The 20,886-nt window shown below is 39.9% G+C and overlaps 1 protein-coding gene across 1 annotated transcript in view; it reads right to left on the bottom strand.

The window, feature by feature from the left end:
- Nucleotides 1–20,886, bottom strand: part of PATJ (PATJ crumbs cell polarity complex component) — a 157,497-nt gene that overhangs the window by 114,421 nt on the left and 22,190 nt on the right. The window contains exons 12-16 of the mRNA XM_054383933.1: nt 20,632–20,708; nt 17,713–17,769; nt 16,241–16,375; nt 13,212–13,376; nt 11,191–11,319 (exon numbers count right to left, since the gene is read on the bottom strand). Of these exons, the coding sequence (XP_054239908.1) occupies nt 11,191–11,319; nt 13,212–13,376; nt 16,241–16,375; nt 17,713–17,769; nt 20,632–20,708 (563 nt within the window). The remainder of the gene's footprint in view (nt 1–11,190; nt 11,320–13,211; nt 13,377–16,240; nt 16,376–17,712; nt 17,770–20,631; nt 20,709–20,886) is intronic.

Genomic DNA, 20,886 nt, shown 5'->3' with positions numbered 1-20,886 from the left:
TGTTAGCAGCAGGCAGAACACCAGCCTCTTACCTTCTACACTCACTGCAGAAGGCAGCTTTGCTCCTGCAGTGCCCTGATGGACTTCAGGGCCACCTCCATGTTAAGAGAGCAGCTAGTGCCATTTGAGGTTACTAAAGAGCACTAACTGCTACTGCACATCTACCCTAAGGCTCTTAATTAATTTTATTTGGCTCACATTAAGGCAGATAATAGTGATTTTTAGTCACTGGCAGCCAGGAACGGATTTGAGTCTCTGCTTTAAAGTGAAAGGATCATTTTCTTGGATGGAGTTAACAGGCTGGGAAAAAACTCCTTCCCCAAACCCTGAGCTAAGATGTTGCTGTGATGGGTACTCAGCTGGAATACAGAAGTGATTCACCTTCAGTAGTTCAAGAACTTATGACATGACTTTGCATTAGAGCAGAGGGAGTGTGCACAGGACAGCCCCACACAATTTAGACAGCTTAAAATGGGGATGAACTCGCCTTGGTACATTTAAAAAGGAACTTTTAGCTTCAGTTTATCACAGGACTCCTTTACACAAATTAATCATTTATGAATAAGGAAAGCAACGAGACTGCAAACTAAGGCTATCAGGAGACAAAACATCTTAACTCATAAGCACTGACAAACTTTTTACACATAAGAAGCTTGCCTCTTCTATAAATGATGAAAGTTGACCACTGCCATGCACCAGCAGCAGCCCAGTGTGCTGGCCTCCAGGTAAACCTTCAAGGAACTCAAATGTTGTAGCTGTTGTCTTTTCCTTTGTGCTGAAGCCAGACACAAAATATATGAACTTGTTTAAAATAGTCCCAATTTATTCATACTTAGCACACCATATATTTTACTATGTTAAACCATAGGTTTTCCCTTCCCCCCCTACTGCTCCTCATCAAAAATCCACAAAGGTTTCCTGAAGTCCAGGTGTCAAATTTTTCTTCTTATTTTCAGAGCCTCATTTGTTCTGGATTCGTTTAGCAGTGCAGAGTCAAGCAGGGGCCACTGCAGTCACTGCCTCTGGGATCCCTGGATCCAGAGCAGTATGAAGTCTCTTAAAAACCTGAGCTCTGCTAAAATGTTAAGAGTCCCAGGAGCACCAAAGTTAACAGTCCTACGTGAAATGCTGCTGGAGCACATAACTTCATTGTGGCTTCGAGAGGGGGATTCAGATTTGCCACGGGCACCAAAGACTCGTGCTATCAGAGATCCTTAGGAAGCAAATCTGGAAATTTGTATCAATACAGCTTTCCTCTGTCCATCTCTCTGGAAAATTATAACGAGAACAACCGACTGCCTCATTCCCTGTCCTTACCAAAACGTGAGGTTTCTGTAGCAGCCAAGAGAGGGCACTCCAGGCCAGCCCAGCTCCCGCACCACCGGAGGCGTTTCATGCTCTGACAAGTCCATCCCCATCTGTCCAGCCCTGGCTGAGCACGGAGGATGAGGAGCAGCCTCTCCTTGCAGCAGACTGTAGCAATAACTCGATTGGATATAAGCAGCTACCACGTTTTCTGGGGTTTTGTTTGTGTTTGTCTTTTTTAAAGGCTCATATGAAAATGCAAGACAAAGCTGCGGGTGACTGACATTGACTGTGCAAAGTCACTCTCACTTAGTTACAGGCTATATTAGTTTTGGCATCACTTAAGATCTAAATTCAGCCAGCCTGACTTCCTAGAATATTTCAGCTTTCTTCAAGCAACAAACTGCCTGCTGCCACAAAAACACTCCTCTGAAAACACATGGCATGGCATGGCAAAAGGATCCCAAAAGAAACAGTTTGAAACCTTTTCCTGTACCAATTTTGATTTATCTGAACAATTTTACAAGTGCCAATTTGTATACTGCAGGTTTTTGTGAGAGTGCCAAAACAAACACATGTCAGAGCTCAGAGGTCAGAGCAACCCAGCTTCATTACATTTTGCATGGGACCACTTCCAGGTCTAACATATATAATCCAGACTTAAAACTCCAGTCTGCAAGTGAAGATACCTGACTGAAAGACTCCTAAGCACAGCACTGGAGCATACTGAACAAGGAACACACATCAACAACAAAAAGGGCCAAATACATTTTATGTTTGTCTTGCTATTATGTAGTACAAAGGCAGAACTGCATATGAAGTAATTTACCTGTGTGCTCAGCACTGTGAAATTTCTCAAAATACTCATCGTGCTCCCACCTTGTGAAGTGCCACTCATTCCCTTTGCAGAGCCACCCTCCACATACACACCGACAATGCCAATGGAATGCCAGAGTCAAGAGGGATAACCTGCAGCCTTTCCAAAGGCACTAAATACTTCCCAACAGAAGGGGAAGAGAAGAGCCAGATGTGAGTGACATCCAATTTCATCCTTAAGGTGGCCTCAATTTAGGATGGAGATTCGAGGTCTAAACCTTCTGATTCAATCACTCTACCACATTTATAGCAGTTGGCCACAGGAACCACCAAAAGGTACTCTAAAGCCTGAAAAAACATCCCTGAGAAACTGCTCAACTAGCTTTTGTTAGATCCACTGCATGGGCAGACTGGAAACCCAAGACTTGTTTCTGCCTCTTCCACTGCTGTTAGATTGTAGTCAGCAGGACACAACACACAGGCTCTGTCTGTACCAAAGAAATAAACTACAGGTTGATGTGCTGAAGTCATACAAACTTAAATAGAGAACAGCATTCAAGGAGGAAGCTGAACTTTTCTGTGATGGAAGCCAAGGCACTGGAAATAAAACTTAAGTATTTATTGATCTGCAGTGAGGGAATAAAGCAATGAATTTCAGAAGCTCTAGTGTGCAGCCAGCATTAATCAAAACCTCTGTGGTGGGAAATGTCAGCAAGGAAACAGAAATTCACAGAGAAATTAAAAAAAAACACAAACAACATAAACAAAACATCCAGAGCCACACCCACAGGAGGTGAGAGAACAGCAAAATAAGAGTAGGTGGCACAATGGGTTTCCCACACTGGGCTTTCATCATCTGTAATCTGAAATCATACCAGTCTCCTACAGCAAGAATGAACATGGTGGCCAGCAATTACTCAAACCCACGTAAGTCTGGCAGGGCTGGCAGGCACTAGGCAGTCACTACTCATCTGCTATGGAAGGGGTATACACAACAGATGGTTGGGACCAAAGGGCCTCCAGGGAATGATCAAAAGGGGAAAAAAAAAAAAAAGATCTTACACACTACTGCTACTCTCAAATAAAAAGATCAAAGATAGGCACTGACTGTGGTGGTTTTGAAAGTGTCACTGTATGCAGTGGACTCAGGTGCATACCACTATCTTTTAATTTATCAAACTTCTCAATCAACCTAAAGTTTCAACTGCCTTTCATATTTGCTCCAACTGAGCTGAAGACACAGGGATTACGTTCATTAGACTCTCTTAATATCTTCTACTTTCAGACTTCCCAGCTCCAGAAAAAACACAGTGAATGCTGACTACAGGGAAAAGCCACAGAGATAAGAAAAAAAAGCCCTGAACTCATAAGGAAGTGGAGGAAAGCCACTGTGTGATGAGATAAAGAAAGGATAAGATGTGTGGGAATAAAGAAAAAAAAATACTAACAAGCTATGGGGAAAATTATACACAGTATCACCTCCATAACCTGCACTCAGTAGTCTAGGTTCACATTCTGGGTTTGATCAGGTTTCAAAATCAAATAACCCCTGAACTATAAATCCACCAAGACAGCCCAGTGAGCACTTCCACCCTTAGGTGTGCTGACCTCAACACTGCTAACAGGCTGTAGAAGTACAGTATGTGTTTTCAAAGAAACCAGAGCTCTCTGTGTGGAGAGCTTGCCTAACAACCAGCAAGCATACAGATTATGGGAGATTTGCTGCAGCAGGAGCTGCAGAAGAAAAGAGGGAAGATAAACAGGCTAGTTTTTGCAACAAGGATCTGCAGTGACTTAGCCCAAAGAAGACTTGCAGCAGTATGGATATGGAGAAAACAGATGGGTAGGCAAAAAAGTTGCTGAGAATTTTAATGCCACTGAGAAATGCAGTGAGGACAGAACAACTGTAGCCACAGTACTATTTGGATTCGAGGAGCAGCATCTTCCAGAAGGGTGAGGTGTTAAGAAAACAGAATACCTCATCACTCCCATCAGTTTTCAGAATTCTTTCTGCTTATCCATCAGCACCTCAAACCTCATTGGTTCAGAACAGATTCAGAGCTATCTGGGTTGAACTTTTACACACCCATTGCTTCACCATCTCTGCGTGCTCACTAAAAGACTAAGCAAAGCTTTTTAGATAAGTAGGACTCAGTTGCATGGTTTCCTCTAGTCTCATCTACACTATCTTACCCATGCTGGGATCTGCCAAGTGTTTAACAGAACATCTAGCTACAGTTTTGTCCCTTTAAATTCTCGCCTTCTCTTGGAAGCAGAAGACATCTGTGGAATAATAATGAATTTCTTTGGTTTGGGTTTTTTTTTTTTTTTTTTTTTTTTTTATTAAAAGCTATTCTTCCTAACAGGAAATGAAAAAGAACAACCAGATTGGAGAATTTGGGGGAATAGGGAAAACATTTCTAAAGGTTAATAATAATACTGCTTAGCATTTATTTCAAGGCTATGTGACAAACCAAAGCAAAACAGATGTTCTTAGGACTGCTCCAGTTTCCCTGCAAATGCTCAGAGCAGCTCACAAAAGACAGGAAGGCCACCCTTGTAATATGCCACTCTGTGCATGAGATTCCTTCCTAAGTTCTCACTGATGACCCCCCCGCAAGGCCAGTGTCAGGGTATATGCAAGCCCAAACCTGACTTCCTGCATCCAAGTTCTCCAGCTTCTCTACCTCAGCAAGCTATTCCTGTGTATCTGTCTGTATCTCATGCTGAGATACACAGTCTCTTTGATTTCTTATTAAAGCAGTTTCTGGTCTCCCAATGCTTTTAGTGCCACTGCATGGAGGTTTCGGAAACCACTAATCATGAACACCCTAGAAACTTCACCAGGAATGTGCTCAGTTGCATTCAGTAGGTCTTCAGTGCTGAAAAATAATATTTGAGCTGAAATCTAAGAGAATTTTTCAAAAAGCTACATTGAATTCAATTCATGGCACACTATTAAGAATTATATTTCAAATGAAACAGCTTAATATGATTTACAGGATGCAGAACTTTCCCATAGGGGGAAAGAGGCAAATCCTCCGTGAGATGAGTACCAACACAGTTGGTATTGAGGCTTACAGAACTTTGATGTTAATGAATTTGGATGGGTTGTAGAGATGGGAGAAAAGCTGCCTTTATCAGTTTTCCCAGTACCAAGCTGATAGCCATTGTATAACTGCTTTTTAAAACAGCTGTGCAGCTTTTGCCAGTAAGCCACAGGTTTCCATCACATGACCAGGTGAAAACGTGCTTAACGAGGACGTGAATATCCTTCTTTGTGTGTAACAAACTTATCACAGGACAGACAAAGCTCAAATTATCACAAGAGGGCAAACGTTTAGGCAGAAACATGTCGAAGCATTCCAGCCCACATCTCACTGGTGAACAATCCAAGAAAGGAAAAAAATACAATCCAGGTGAATACCACCTTCTACAAATAAGAAGTCAATTTGCCTTTTTTCTAAGTCTACATCTGGAGCCTGTTTGTTTGGGGCATAAAGAGGAAAGATATTTGGAGACACTTCAATTGCTTCACTTCCTGCCGTGACTGACTATTTTCTTATAAAAAAGAAAACAATTGTTTCCCATGTTCCCCTAGGAGAAGGACAAAACATAACCTGCTGTATGCACAGCAAAGAAAGACTTCAGTTCCACAGCAAGAACAAATTGCTAATGATAATAAAGATAAGGCCAGGGATAAGATGGTTGTGGAGTCCCTACTGCTAGACTACAGCAAGGACCCCTTCAGCACCAACCCAGGCACAATTCATGCTGTTTCATGTCTGGGTAATGTGAAGCTCATTAAAAAAAAATTAAAAAAAAAAAAAAAAAATTAAAAAAAAGAAAGAAAGAAATGCCTGTTAGTGCTTCCATGGATAGGTATTTACACCCACATTGGCAAGTACTACGTGGACCAAGGTGAGCTCATGAGCTCCTACAGCCCCAGAGGTCTATAGGGCAAAATGGACACTGTGCAAAAGCAGCCAGGTACTGGCTTTCACACACACAGATAAAACCAGCATCTCACAGGCATTCCTAAGAGCTATATACCATGTCAAGCCTCTCTATTCTAACCCTCGCCCTCTCCAGTTTCATGCACTTTCAAGCAGCTGCTTTAAAATACTCTGACTTCAAAGCACAGTAAATTAAGCTCCACAGAAAGTCCATTCAGCTTTTTGTTTAATTTGATAAAAGCTCATCAGGCCATTCAAGTTACCTTCTGGACAATACTGCCTCAAGAAATCTGCAATTCAGCTACCTGTGCTTTTTCCAATATTTCAGTAAAGCATTACTGACAGGAGCTATTGGCCTGCAAGCATCAGGTCTTTGGTAAACACTATTTCCAGGGCCACTTTTTGTACCTTTTATCCTGCTGTGAACTCTCCCCCCCACCTCTCCTGTAGAGGTCTTAATCTTGTGGGATTTTTACTTCCTCTTACTCTAACATCCTAGGATCACCAGCATTTCTCCTGTTTTAACCTGATGACGTACCATACCCTCTTCCAATTTCATACTTGCTAAGAGAAAGTATTGGTCTCAGTAAGAATGGTTTAGCTCTGGCTAGGTTTAGCTTTAGGCTAGACAAAGTTACTGTTAAGCTGGACTCTTGATCTTGGTCTGTTGATGAAGAACAATAAAATATGCCCACCAGAGCCCCTTGCATCACAGAGGATCCCGAAGCACTCCACAAACAGGGTACTGGGTCCCTCATTCACCATCAAAACACTCTTGCCGCTAACTGTGCCAGCAACACTACATAAAAGTTAGTTAAGAGGTGAAACAGAGAGAAACTCCTCCAAGTGAAATTACAAGGAAATTAAGGGAGGTAGAGTATATTGCTTCATGGAGAAGTTGGCCAGAAGACTGAACAGCACACCTTTTTAATGGCCAAAAAGGGGGGGCAGGCTCCCTTTTCAAGATAGAATCACCGGCAACGCAAGGCTGCTCCTCAGGTCTGTGCTGAGCCTGATGTGTTATCAGCTAAAGCAAGCACAGCGCACGCAGAGCCTGTCGGCATGGCTCCTGTGCTTCTCACTCCACAGGCTTTTCATCTAAGCTTTATCAAGAAAAAGCAATGCCCAGCCTAAGAGCTTTGACAAGATTCCAACACAGTGGTAACAATAGAAAACTACACAGAAGACTTCATGTTAAGACCTCTTCAATGTTTCTTATTTAAATAAGCCATCGCACTGGGAGGTGAAAAAATATCCAGTGAAACAGATCATTTAAAGAATACACAGGATCAGCCTCCCCATACACCTCCCCTCTTGCCAAGTATTGACCTTGCTAGTAAAGCAGCAGTCTCAAAGATCTGAGATTTCCTACCACATAATTACAAATTAGAACATTCAGTAAAGGGGGAAAACAAAGAAAAAGATTTTTTTAATGCATAGTGATCATGGGGAGCTGAACAGTATCCTATTCAAATACAGGCATGTTAGAGTAGATTTTCCTCTTTGCTCTACACATGTTCCTAAAACTTTGGGATGCCATTAGGGAAATAGAGTAGATTTTCCCTCTTTGCTCTGTTTGTCTAACAGCATCCCAAAGTTTAAGGAATGTGTGTACAGGCCTTGCAGGAGGATCTTACTAAAAACAAAAGGCAGCAGCTCTGTTTTAAGCTCTTAAATCCCTAAAGACAGACAAAAGAAAACACAGGACAAAGTAGAAATACTATTGATTATACATAATTGGTATAATTAATTTGTAATTAGTTCATTAAAATATATAGACATTGGAATTATGCTTGTACGTTTCTGGGAATAACCTGCAAGACACTTGGGATATGCTTATCATTTATTTGATTGATGAAACATTATTAGAAAGACAGCCCATTAAAATTAATATATGAGAGTAATAATTTCTTGATCTCAGCATTCAGGTTTCTGGCACTCAGGTTCCTATTCTACCTCCCAAAGAGTTTTTAAGCAACACTGTTTTTCAGAATGTGACCTCGGAAGCACAGCAGAGTAGACACCTGAGGCACAATACTCTTTATGCCAAATATGTAGTCAGTTCTGAGAAAATAAAGTGACAAAGACCATAAATTACATGCCATGAGAGCATTCAGTACATCTAATTCTATAACCAAAAAGAAGTTGGAAAGGTAAAAAGCCCCGTGCCTCAAAACAAACACCAAACATGAATGAAAAGCAGAAGGAAGAAACTTCTACAGCCCCCTAAGTAGCCTGGTCCCTAACTGCTCAGCATTCTTCCACTTCTGCAGTGCATCTGGCATCGCTCATTGTCATAAACCAACATGTCTGCACAAGCAGGATTTCAGGGGTTCTGAAGGACTGCAGATAAGTCACCAGTCTCTCATAAGAAAATGGGCTGGTACCCACTGGTACTGTAGTAGTGTTCCAAAAATGTTATCATACCTTGAAAGGGGGGGGGGGGGCGGGGAAGGGGGGAGGGAAGGAAGATGGAATAACACCATTCTTAGAGACAGACAGTCCCTATGTGTGTAATTATGAGCATCATGAACAGACCTTCTCCTCACCTCTCAAGAAGTTTTTTCCTCCTCACCCTACCTCCCTCAACGCTAATGGGAGCCTAGAAAGGTTGGTCTCTCATTTATGCACTCATCCATGAAGCCAGGCCACACAAATCATAGAATCATAGAATTGTCAGGGTTGGAAGTGACCTCAAGGTTCATCTAGTTCCAATGCCCTTCCATGGGCACGGACACCTCATATCAGATCAGGTTGCTCAGAGCCCAACCCAGCCTGGCTTTTGGAATGGAGTAATTATATGATTACTCAGAAAGAACAAAATGAACATACACAGTGCAAGTAGTATCATTTGCCATTATAAGGTTTGAATCTTTTCTTGCAAAACAGAGCCTGTGCTGCCAGGGCAGGTTTAAGTTGGATATTAGGAACAATTTCTTGACTAAAAGAGTAGTCAGGTATTGGAACAGGCTGCTCAGAGAGGCACTGTAGTCACTGTGTCTGGAGGTGTTCAAGAAACAAGTAGACCCCACATCGTTTAATGGCCATAGTGGTGTCAGGTTGACAGTTGGACTTGATGATCTTAGAGGTCTTTTCCTACTGAAATGATTCTATGATTCTGGAAAAAAAAAAAAAAACAAAACGAAACCAAAAAAGCCACCAAAACAAAACCAAACAACCAGCCCACCTTTTTTGTGGGGGATTTTTGTTTGTTTGTTTTCAAAGATTTTTTTTGATTGCAAAAAGAAATGCAGAAAGGAGAGATCTCCAGGTCCTTTAAGCCACAACTAAACACTTTGTTGTGGCTTTTGTGCTTCTCAGCAAATTTGCTTTAAGAATTCTGCATGGTCTCCCAAGAACCACATCCTTTCCCTCCCTCCCCCTTTTTCCCCTGCCTCCCTCTAGCATGGACAATTATTTATTTTCTTTGCCCTGCACTCCAGAGCCTGATGGATGTATTTACATAAACACACACACACTCACAGATATCTCTCTCTAAAATTAATCTGCAGATGATGAAAAGTGTAAAATATCTAAGAGGCAAATCCCAAACAAAAGAACAGACTTTCTACATAAATATCTTGAAATTATAAAGATCTGAGATTAAGTGTTTTACCACTCATTTAGAACTGATTAGATTGTATTTAAATTTAGCTGAAAGTACCGCAACATTGCTCATGTATTTGCATCTGCAAATAAGTAAATAAAAAGCCTGTTATTAAAGCCTTCATTAATTCTGATTATATGAGAACTTAAAAGCAAATCTGTGTATTACTGCTCTGCAAAGACTCCTAGCAACTCTATAGTAAAGCTGGCACTGCTACACAACATGTGTCAGCAAAAATGACTAATGGGATCTATTTTCAGTAATCTTAACTCATGCTGGTAAAATATAGAATTAATGGCTTTGCATAATACTGCAAGTATTTGTTATTCTAATTCATTCCCAATTCATGCCTTATTGTATAAAAAAAAGTGAATTTCATATCACTTGACATTTATGCACAACAGTTGAACACATTTTATTAAATGACAATGTTTAGGCAGTGCTCAGATGTGATGTGTATATTATTATGAAGAGTGATCCAGCTATTTTATTCCCTTGTAAATACCATGGTTGGAGGTTTAAAAATACATCATTTGAGATAGAAACATGAAAAACATTTCCTTCTGACTACAGATTTTGAAAGTTTCTATATATTTTAATTAAGGACAGTTATTTTTTAAAGAAGGATTCATTCATTTTAGTAAACTTTCCTCTAATTAAAGACCTGCCTGTTGATTTCTAAGGAGTTTAACAACTAAGTATATAACCTGCTTCAAATTGGTGCTTCTTGGAGAAATCAAGTCTGAAGCTGTGATTGACTTCTGAAAGTCAACTTCTCCCTCCCATCCCAAAAATTCTACCAATACCTCTGGCATACTGGTTTAATAGTTTAAGTAGAGAAGTGTAACTGAAAACTTATTAAATAGTTTCTTCAACTGCCATTCTGATACTACTAAATTAATGTCTTAAAGCAAATCTGTGTTTACAGAAATTTGAGTTTGCAAGACTGATTCACTTGTCAGCCCTGACTGCCCTGGCAAAGCTACCTCTGCAAACTCCACTTTTCATGGCTTGACTCTGAATGAAACTTCCTATGACTTGAGTGGGACCACAGACATTAGAACACCATGTATCTATATGTCATTTATAAAACAAAGGTGATACAGGGCAGTGAGTGGAGGAAAAGCAAAAGACTCATTAAATTTGATACAGAGGAAATGATGTTACAATAACTAAGAAAATTTGCTTGCCACACTCGCAGCTGAAAAGTCATCCCAAGTTAAAACAAAATAAAACACCTCTCCCCAACATTTATCCATTAAACTCAAAGTTATGAGATGCAGTCTGATTAAAGGTTTTGCACATTACCATGACTGATAATCAGACTGGTTTAGATCAAGCTCTACACTATATATAGAACTGGTCCCAAAATAAATTACTTTTCCCTACACCATTTCCAAGCCGAAGTGACAAGCTGATTAGCCAGTAATCAACATCATGAAACTTTTTAAGGCTCTATACAAGACAAATGATGAAAAGCGTTTTTAGTTATACAGAAAAGTATACCTGATAGTCTAAAATGCTGAATCCTAAACCATTTTTGTCTTTCTCCAGTTCAATAACCTTCACATCAGGAGACCACAGCGCCAACTCCCCGTCTTCCTCCTCAGGATTAGTGTCTTCCTCTGTTTTCACCTGAAAAATAAAGGCTGTAGTTCAAATGCTATTCTGCCAGTTCTTTACAAACACTATTCCTTCAAAATTTTGGTTATTAATGGCTCATACATGCCCTAAAATGCAACCTCATTGAGCAGTACACATTGAGCTTGCTGCCTTTATACTCCTCTGGGATTACACCTACATGTTTCAAGCACTGGAGCTCAACCTGGCATACAAATACCCATGTATTAGTCAAATTAACTTTTATAATATTACTAACCTCTTACATCTTGATGAGCTTCAGCTGTCCCATTAGATGCATAAAGGAAAAATAAATATTTTAGCATAAAAGATTTAACCAGAGACGGATAATAGAAAGACCAGACCATCTGATATTCATGGCGTTAAATATGCAAACAACTAATTCTTATACTGCAGCTAGAAAAAGAGTTTTCAATTTTAAAAAGCAGTTTCTCTCACAATTTTTGTGCTAACGTGGTAAAGAATGAAGTATGGTTACCTAATTTTGCTGGGTAAGGATTGCTTCATAAACACGTCTTCCAAAAAGGCATATCGTGTTGTCTAACTTAAAACGTGTGTTCTACCATTACTGCTACTTTCTCAATATTATCTTTATAAAATATCAATGTATGAAGTCCCAAGAAAAATGTTAAAATCTTGTACCATTAACTTCACACTGTTTTAACGTGATTTCTTCAGACAAATATGCCTTCTACACCTCCGTAAGGCAAAAGGAGGAAAGTTCTCTTCCATACACTTTCTTGATACTTTTGACGAAAGCAGAAATATTGCGAGATTGCTCTAAGCAGAAGGCAACCTCTGATCACTTGCTATCATCTTATGGCAGGCAATGATGTGCCAATGACAGGATATGTGTGGAAGACGTTCAGTACCATGCAACATGAAAAGCCGCAGCGGAACAACAGATACTGCAACAGAAAGGGCCTTTTACAGAAAGGCATAATACTGTACACCATATCCGTGAAACATTCATATTTCTTGTTTAACTCTCCACCTTAGAGGAAATTAGATCAGAAAAGATGAGAAGTCAAGGTGTAAATACTTTGTATAAATACAAGTGTCAAGCTTTAAGTCTGAGACTTTAAAGCTTCTGCAATGGAAAGAAACATTAATTTCTTTCCAGTTCTGTAGAAACCTACTTAGAACATGGAAGTAATCAGTTAATGGTGGCGAGGATGTGATTTACTATAATTCAGAGCTCTCACTCACCTATTAAGTGTAAGAATGATGAATGGGATGTCCATAGTCAGCATGCTAGCTTGGTGATTTACCTACCTTGTATTTATAGTACAATGAAGGTTCTCATGACCAACCTGTACTAACTACAGTAAAAGCACCAGCGTTGCAAACTATGTTTCACTGGAGAACAGCCATCCCTTACAAGCCCAAAGTGATTCACAGAACAGTTTAGGTTGGAAGGAACCTTAAAGATCATGTAGTTCCAATCCCCCTGTCATGGACAGGGACACCTTCTACAGGAAGGGATCACTCAAGGCCTCATCCAACCTGGCCTTGAACACCTCCAGGGAGGGGGCATTGACGACCAACCTGGGCAACCTGTTCCAGTGAGGACACTGGAAAGAATTTCTTCCTAATGTTCAGTCTAAATCTTCTTTCCTTAAACTTCAATCCATTCCCTCTCATCCTATCACAACAAACCCTTGTAAAAAGTCCCTTAGCTTTATATGACCATTTAATACAAAATTGCTTCATATAAATAACATTCCCTAAAACATGTACTTCAGACTGAAAAGTGATCTGGATCAAACAGCAAAAGGAGAAGAGAAATGCTGTCTCTATAAAGCTAACTCACCAAATCAGAAATCTCTGCATCTTCTCAGAAAGTTATTGTCCTCTTACACAACTGAATGACATGAGAAGCCTACCTTTTGTTCTTGGAGGGAAGCTCCCACGGTGGGTTCATCCACCAGAGACTCAGTGCCATCATCAAAAAGTCGCCGACAGCACACCAGGGTAAACGGGGGCGGCACCTCCTTTAGGAAAGTGATTGCCTCCCGGCGTGACTTCCCATACAGCTGAACTCCATTTACCTACACACAAAGAAAACACACAGCCACACAAAGATAATTAAAAGGAGATGAAGCAGATGCCTTTATTTTTTCTGTGTACAAAGACTCCTGGAAGTGTTTTCACAGAATCACACAATGTTAGGGGTTGGAAGTGACCTCAAAAGATCAAGTCCAACCCCCTTGCTAGAGCAGAATCACCTAGAGCAGGTCACACAGGAACGCATCCAGCTGGAAGAGACCTTTGAGATCATCAAATTCAACATGAATCAAAGCACAGTAAATGAGGGTAATTGAAGATTCTCTTCAATACTTCATTCCATACCCAAACTGCAATGCTGATGTGGATGAATCCACATCTGCTCCTAGAAAATACAGCACGTAAATGTGCAACACCTCTGTCCATGGGTACCTGAGGCAGAGCCTCAAGACATCTCACATTACTCTGCTTTGGTAAGACCTTACCTGGAGTACTGCATCCAGATCTGGAGCCCTCAATACAAGAAGGCCTCCAACATGGTAAGACAAACCTGCTATAGGTATTTTTTCTGTAAGAGCTATTAGGCTAATCCATTAGTTAATTATTTAAGCAGAAGTATCTATGCATAAGGATTTTTTAATGCATTGAGAGCAGCAGCGTGGTGGAGAGTTACCAGCACTTCTCAGCATGCTGTGATTGATGGAGAAGAGCTACCATGCACTCCCAGGCAGATTTGGGGACTCCTGTTTCTTCTTTTGCAGCTGCCAGAAATCAGCCTCTAAAGACACAAGGTGCCCTACACCCCATTCATTCACCGCACCACTCCAGTTTAGCTGTGCCATCAAGTAGGAGTAAGTCAAATTTTATAACAAAACTAGGACACAAGGAAGCAATTTACTCCTAAAAACAGAGCACAATGAAATTAGCTAAAATTAGGGTGGGGGAGAAAAGAACATACCATGCTTTCTATCACGACTCAAACACATCATTAAAAATAATCAACATTCAACCTCACTATATATTAAAAAAAATTCCTTGCTGATCACATTTTAATCCCAACTGTATCAGGCCCAGGTAGAGCTGCTTGTTTGGGGAATGGGGCTGTCACTTTTTCCATTGCAAACCCCTACTTAAGGGGATTTACAACTTGGCTGCAAAAACATACTCTGGGCTGAACCTGGCATGTATAGTTTTAGCCCCAGAGCACATTTTTATATTCTTGGGTTTTTTTCCCAGCTACAGAGTAGAAAAAATATTTATGCTCACTAGCCCTGGACATATCTGTGAACTTAATTAAGTACACAGTAATAAGTAAATCTGCTAAAAATATACAATTAAAGTTTCCTAAGTTACTCTACAGCACTGCATTATTGCTTTTTGTACAGTTTTTTGTTTAGTGGCCAAGGAATTTAAACAACACTTCCCGCATCCCATTAATCCCTTCCTTTAGGAATCAAGTTTTCCTCCATTAAGCAATAACTGAAGAAAATGTTTTAAGGTCTTAGTGACATCAGTATGAATTTTTGATGTTAAAGGGTGAACAACAAGTAAAAGCAAGAGAGCTGTATGCCTAACAAATTAATCTTTTAGAAGGCCTAATTCTGTTCCCGTTAATGTCAATTAAAAGTTCTTCGCATCCACTCTAAAAAAAATATTCAAATTAAAAATATTCCACAAAGAGCAGATATTTAGTAGGAAATGAATGTGTTTTCATTTGCAGGCTCAGATACTGATAGACAGATATATACATGCACACACAAAATTGGCATTTTTTTAGTACTATCAAATACTTTTCCTGAGCAAATAGGTCTGGTCTGATTCTGATAACATCAAAGTTGCCCAAATACCTCTTTATACATATTTAAACGAACTGATGTAGTAGCTCATACACACAAATGTCTTCCAACACTCAACAAGCAAGCTATAATGCATAACAGGAACCACTACTCCTCAGATTGTTGTAAATCTTTTTGGGAGTGACAAATATTAAGAAGGATTAGCCACCAGAAAGGGTAATGTCAAATTGCTCAGACAGCTGAGCTAAAGGACTAGAGATACAAATGCCTTCAATACAAATATTATCTGTTAAAACATTTATCTCTGTTAAACATCTATCTAAACATTTATCTATGCATATATCTCTGTTAAAATATCTTGTTAAAACATTCCAACCATGAAGTCACTAAGAGGCCACAGGAATTTGACATTTTGTCCATAAAGGAGGAATGAAACAGAGAAGAAAATGAATTTGACTTCCAAAGTATTACTCCTGCTGCTTCCACAATCGACTCTTCACTGCAACCATTGCACAACACAGAAGCCAAACTAGAATTTAACTGAAGCGTTTTTAAGACAGCTAAGCAAACAGGAGTGAGTACAGAGGGCCACAAAGACGATCCAAGGCCTGGTGCACCTCTGCTATGAGGACAGGCTGAGGCAGCTGTGGTTGTTTGGCCTGGAGAAGAGAAGGCTCCAGAGGGACATAAGAGTTGCCTTCCAACACCTGAAGGGAGCCTGCAGGAAGGCTGCAAAGGGACATTTTATAAGGGTGTCTAGAGACAGGACAAGAGAAAACAGGTTGAAGCTGAGGCAGAGCAGGGTTAGACTGGATCTGAGGAAGAAGTTCTTCAGTAGGAGGGTGGTAAGACTCTGGAATCGGTTGCCCAGGGAAGTTGTGGATGCCTCCTCCCTAGCAGTGTTCCAACGCCAGGCTAGATGAGGCCCTGGGCAACCAAGTCTAGTTGAGAGGTGTCCCTGTCCAAGGCAGGGAGGTTGGAGATGATGATCTCTAAGGTCCCTTCCAACCTAAACCATTCTATGCTTCTGTGATTCCTTTTGCCTTATTTTTTGTGTGTTTGGGATTTTTGTTGTTGTTTTGTTTTGGTTGGTTGGTTTTCTTTCGTTTTACCTCCAGAAGTTCATCCTCCACTTGCAGAAGACCAAGCGTTGCAGCTGGACCATCTGAAGCAATTGATGATATATAATGATGTCCATCAAACGTGTCAAGCTCAACTCCCAATCTCAACGTGTGGATGGGTAAGAGCTGCCAAAAGATAAGTATGTCTGAGAATGTGTATGTCTTTATCTACCACAATAAACACAATCAGGATTCAGTAGCTCACCAAGTTAAACTAAGCACAAGTAAGATGATTAAATCTCCATACTGCCCTTGTCTGCATTACAGCACAAGTATCCAAAATTTCTCCACACAAACTGTCTGCACAAATAAAATCAGCCAGCCTGCTCTTTGGTGGAATAGGCAATTTGAACTATATTTTAAATAAGGTTACTATATTGGGAAAAAAGTCTACCCTACCCAAAAGTTGAGTTTTCCACAAAACAAAGAAATTCCATCATCACCACAAAAACTCATCACAAGATCTGTCTTATTCCCTTAGGAGCTGCGCTACTTTGGAGGCAGGAAAAAAATATCCATGAATTGTCCTCTGCAAATAGCTAATAACACTGGCATCCTTGTTTCTGCAAGGTGAAATCATTGATTTTGTGTTAGCCTCCTCCCAGAGGGTTTCCTTAAACTGGAATTTTCCTCTAGGGGGCCTCCAACCAGTAGTGTCTTAGGTCTGCAGTATAAAACTGATATGCTACTCAGTCAAGACAGCAAAGTCATGGCAACTTGGACACAAGAGATGATGAGCAGTATCTGCTCCTTCAGTTTTGTAATTTTCTGGCTTTTTATTGCTTAGGTTGAAACACCAACTATCCTGGTTTCCACTTAACTCTGGATGTTCAAATAAAAGCAGCAATCCATTAATGCTCAACATTCCCTCGGACCCATGTCTGATTTTACTGACTTTCTCAACTGAGACATCCCAACAAGTATTTATAAAAGCATCACCTCCACAAACCTCTTACACAGAGCATTAACATACATATCTTGAAAATAACAGAAGACTGAAATTAATTTCAGCTCTGATCATTTTGATTAAAGACATCTCCTTTTCCCTGTGCCAGGATCACTACAGCAAGCTTGTTCAGCAGTTTCAACCTCTGCTCCATTCTGTCCTGGCTTTCAACAACTGAATTTCAATGCATTTCAATACCTCAAAATTTGAGGCTTCTGTCCATGGTTTGAGTTCTGTCCATGCTTTGTTTGGTTTGTTGGGATTTTTTTGTTGGTTTTGGTGTTTGTTTGCTTGCTTGTTTTTTATCTCCTTTCTCCATTTTGGGGGGTGTGTGTGCATGTTCATTTGCTCATATGCTAACAAAGAGGTACCAGACCACCCCAGAATATTTTTCTGGAAAAGTTAGAGCCACAAACCCACTAAATTTCTGAAACACATAAATCTGGAATTGTGTCCTGCCCTCCTGGAATCACCCTGCCAATATATACCATGAAGGAAACCATGATCTAAGTCATACCTTTGAGTACTTCTGGAGCTCTGCATCATTTGTAATGGGCATATCCATATTCACAACCTAAAAAAATGGTACATCATAACATTTGTCAATAGCAGGACAAAAAAGACTTTACCAGAATGATGAATTGTGGCAAAAATGAAGGAAAAAAAAAAAAAAGAAAAAAAGAAACTGTACTTCAGCAAAGTCACACTGATGTAAAGTAATTTTAAACAAATGTTAGAAAAATCTTCCAGACAGAAGAATGTGGCGATTACATTCTATTAGCAGACTCCAATATTATCCTATTCCCAAAGCAAAGTGCCAATTTTAGTCAAGTTCAGTAATTTGATATAAGCACAAAATGCCATTATATTTGACACAAATACCCAAAGTGACTTGCAAGTCAGAGTTTGAAAAGCACGATAGCTGAAGTTAGCACTTCAGTCATCTGACATCCAGACTAAACCACCATCTTCTGCATCACATTTTTAACACGGCTTGAATTACAGGAGTTTAATTGCCAAATGAGAATGCAAAGTGAATTAGTTACAACAGTGACTAAAAATCCTTTCAGTGTATCTTCATTTCTCTAATATTAATAAAATAACCATGTTTACTATTTTTTTGCCATGTTATTCCTTAACATAATTTATCTGGAAAGTAAACCTTGGAAGGTCATTTACTCCAATTTTCAATGTAATAAGATGAGATCTTTGGCAATGTATGGATTGGAGTCTGGGGCACTGAAAAAGTTGAATATGTTTGGGAGCATTCCTTCCCTTGTTAGCTTTGGAACATATCTATCCTTGGAAAAAAAAAAATCAGGTAACTTGAGGCTCTTTTGGAAATTTCTAGCTTAACAAAGTATCTAGAAAATAACACTAAGCTTCAGCTTTTGCTTTTGGTTTAATTTTAAACAGGGCTTCCAGCATCTTGTTTTCCAGCGCCTAGGGTATTTTTCCCAACAGAGAATCCATTTCATGTCCATTCAGTTGTGACTAAAAGAATCTGTGACTAATAACTCCTCAGCTCGACTGCCCACGCTTAGGTACCTGGCAACAAGCACCACACAGATACCACCCTCCCCATGCAGATTTTCTGGGTCTTTTTTTATTCCAGCAGGATCTCAGCTCCTTCCACTGCTTCCACAAAGAACCAGCACCAGAGAAGCAGTGAGTGACATCAAACCCTCTCTTCCAACAGCTATTTCCTCTGGAAATAAAAACTTCTGAGAGAATACTGAAATGCACAGGCACCCTCAGGGTGACTTTCTGCAAGCTGAGTGTGGGGGTGAGGACAGTGTGAGGCAGGGACTGCACTATGAGGCTCAAATCAGACATTGAGGTGCTGGAGCGTGTCCACAAGGCTCGTGAGGGGTTTGGAAAGCATCATACAAGGAGCTGAGGCTGTTGAGTCTGGAGAAGAGAAAGCTAAACACAGATCTTACTGCTCCCTACTACTACCTGAAAGGAGGTTGTAGTGAGGCTGGTGTTGGTCTCTTCTCTGAAGGACAAGAGGAAATGGGTTTAAGATGTACCAGGAGAGGCTTAGATTGGACATTTGGGAAAAAGCTTCTTCACTGAGAGAGCAGTGAGGTGTTGGAACAGGCTACCCAGGGAGGTGGTGGTGTTGCCATTGCTGAAGGTGTTCAAGAAGCTGTAACCATGGCATTTCAGGACATGGTTTAGTGGTCATGGAACTTGGGTTATGATTGGATCTTAAAAGCCTTTTCTAGCCTTAGTGATTCTATGATACTGAAGGCAGCCAGACAAGCCTATAGGTAGGTACAGACAACAAGAGCTGGAATAACCTAAGAATTACTTTCAGAATGGGATGCTACAGCAGTTTTCTTCTATTATTTAACAGGACCAATCGTTAACATTTTCACTCCTGTCATTTTCCTGACAGCAGCTAAAGAATGAGAAAGGAATGGTTTCACGAACTAAGCAGGTTCTTGTCCTCTGTGGGAAGTGTGATAGTGCTAAGGGAAGTAATATCAGACTCTTGAAATGTAAGGATGGGAATACCAAGCAACTGAAGTGGGCAGCCAAACAGATTTATTGCATCATGTACATAATCTTACACGAACTTCAGATCTTAAAGGAGTGCTAATGGAAAGAAGAGAAGTGAGTTTCTCAAGGCAATTCTTAAAGCTCCTTTAAATCTTCCAGCGAGTGACTGGAGCAATGGCTACTCCAAGTAGTAAAAATAAGTGTCTCTAAATCAACTGGACAAGCATCTCACAGACAAACAGGGCATTTCTGTGGTGGTGGTGAGAATTTTTTAAGTCTTCAGGAAGAACCCTGTCTGGAGTCTTTTATCTGTACTCACTGGCTAAGACAGCACTGAAAAGCAGTAGTGAATTACAAGTTCAGTCAGCTCCTTACGACAATTCATCAAAACAATCTTTTGCTTGGCAATTACTTAATGTGAAGTGAAGAAATATCTAATAGACACTGGCACCACAAAGTTGCACTTCTGTGAATGACTTCCTACTTTCCCAGCATGTTTGATAATTATTCTTTCATTCTTCTAATAAAATTTTAAGATGCTTTTTCAAATGCAGGAGCTCTTTGCTGAGCCTTTTTTTCCCAGCACATAATAAAATAAATAGATCATAAATGAAATCATAAAAATACCATATATTTTAAGTGGCTGCTGTGATACAGATTTAAAAGGTCAGTTGATTTTCTTAAGTCACTCTTCCTGTCTTGTATCTGTGTAACAATACTATCTATATAAACATAATAAAAGAACACCCCAACAACTCATCATAACACTCCTATATTTCAGCCTTGGTGTTACGGGAAACAAAATTTGATGTTACTGATCTGTTCCAAACACTAAACTGTTCTATAAACAGGCTTTAATGCTAAGTTCACAGATCTGTAATTTAAAGAAATAACACACATGACTGTAGTTTATTGAAAGATAACATACCATAACTTCATATTCAGGTCCCAGCAGGTTTTGCCATTTGGATTTCAGCTCATGTGCTGGAGAAAGTGGGACTCTTCCTAAAAATAAAAGTGAATATTAAATTGACAAGCATATTGTACATTCAGAAGTGTATTTACTTCTAAATACTTCAATAAAAACTCACTGGAAATAAAAGAGTAGAAGTAATAATCCCAAAAAGAAAAGTGCATTAAGCTGGATCTATATTATACAGTGCAAATCAAAAATGTCTTTCTT

Source organism: Indicator indicator, chromosome 10 (genome assembly GCF_027791375.1).
Source record: "Indicator indicator isolate 239-I01 chromosome 10, UM_Iind_1.1, whole genome shotgun sequence".
NCBI classification, from domain to species: domain Eukaryota; kingdom Metazoa; phylum Chordata; class Aves; order Piciformes; family Indicatoridae; genus Indicator; species Indicator indicator.
This window is presented reverse-complemented; position numbering and strand designations above follow the sequence as displayed.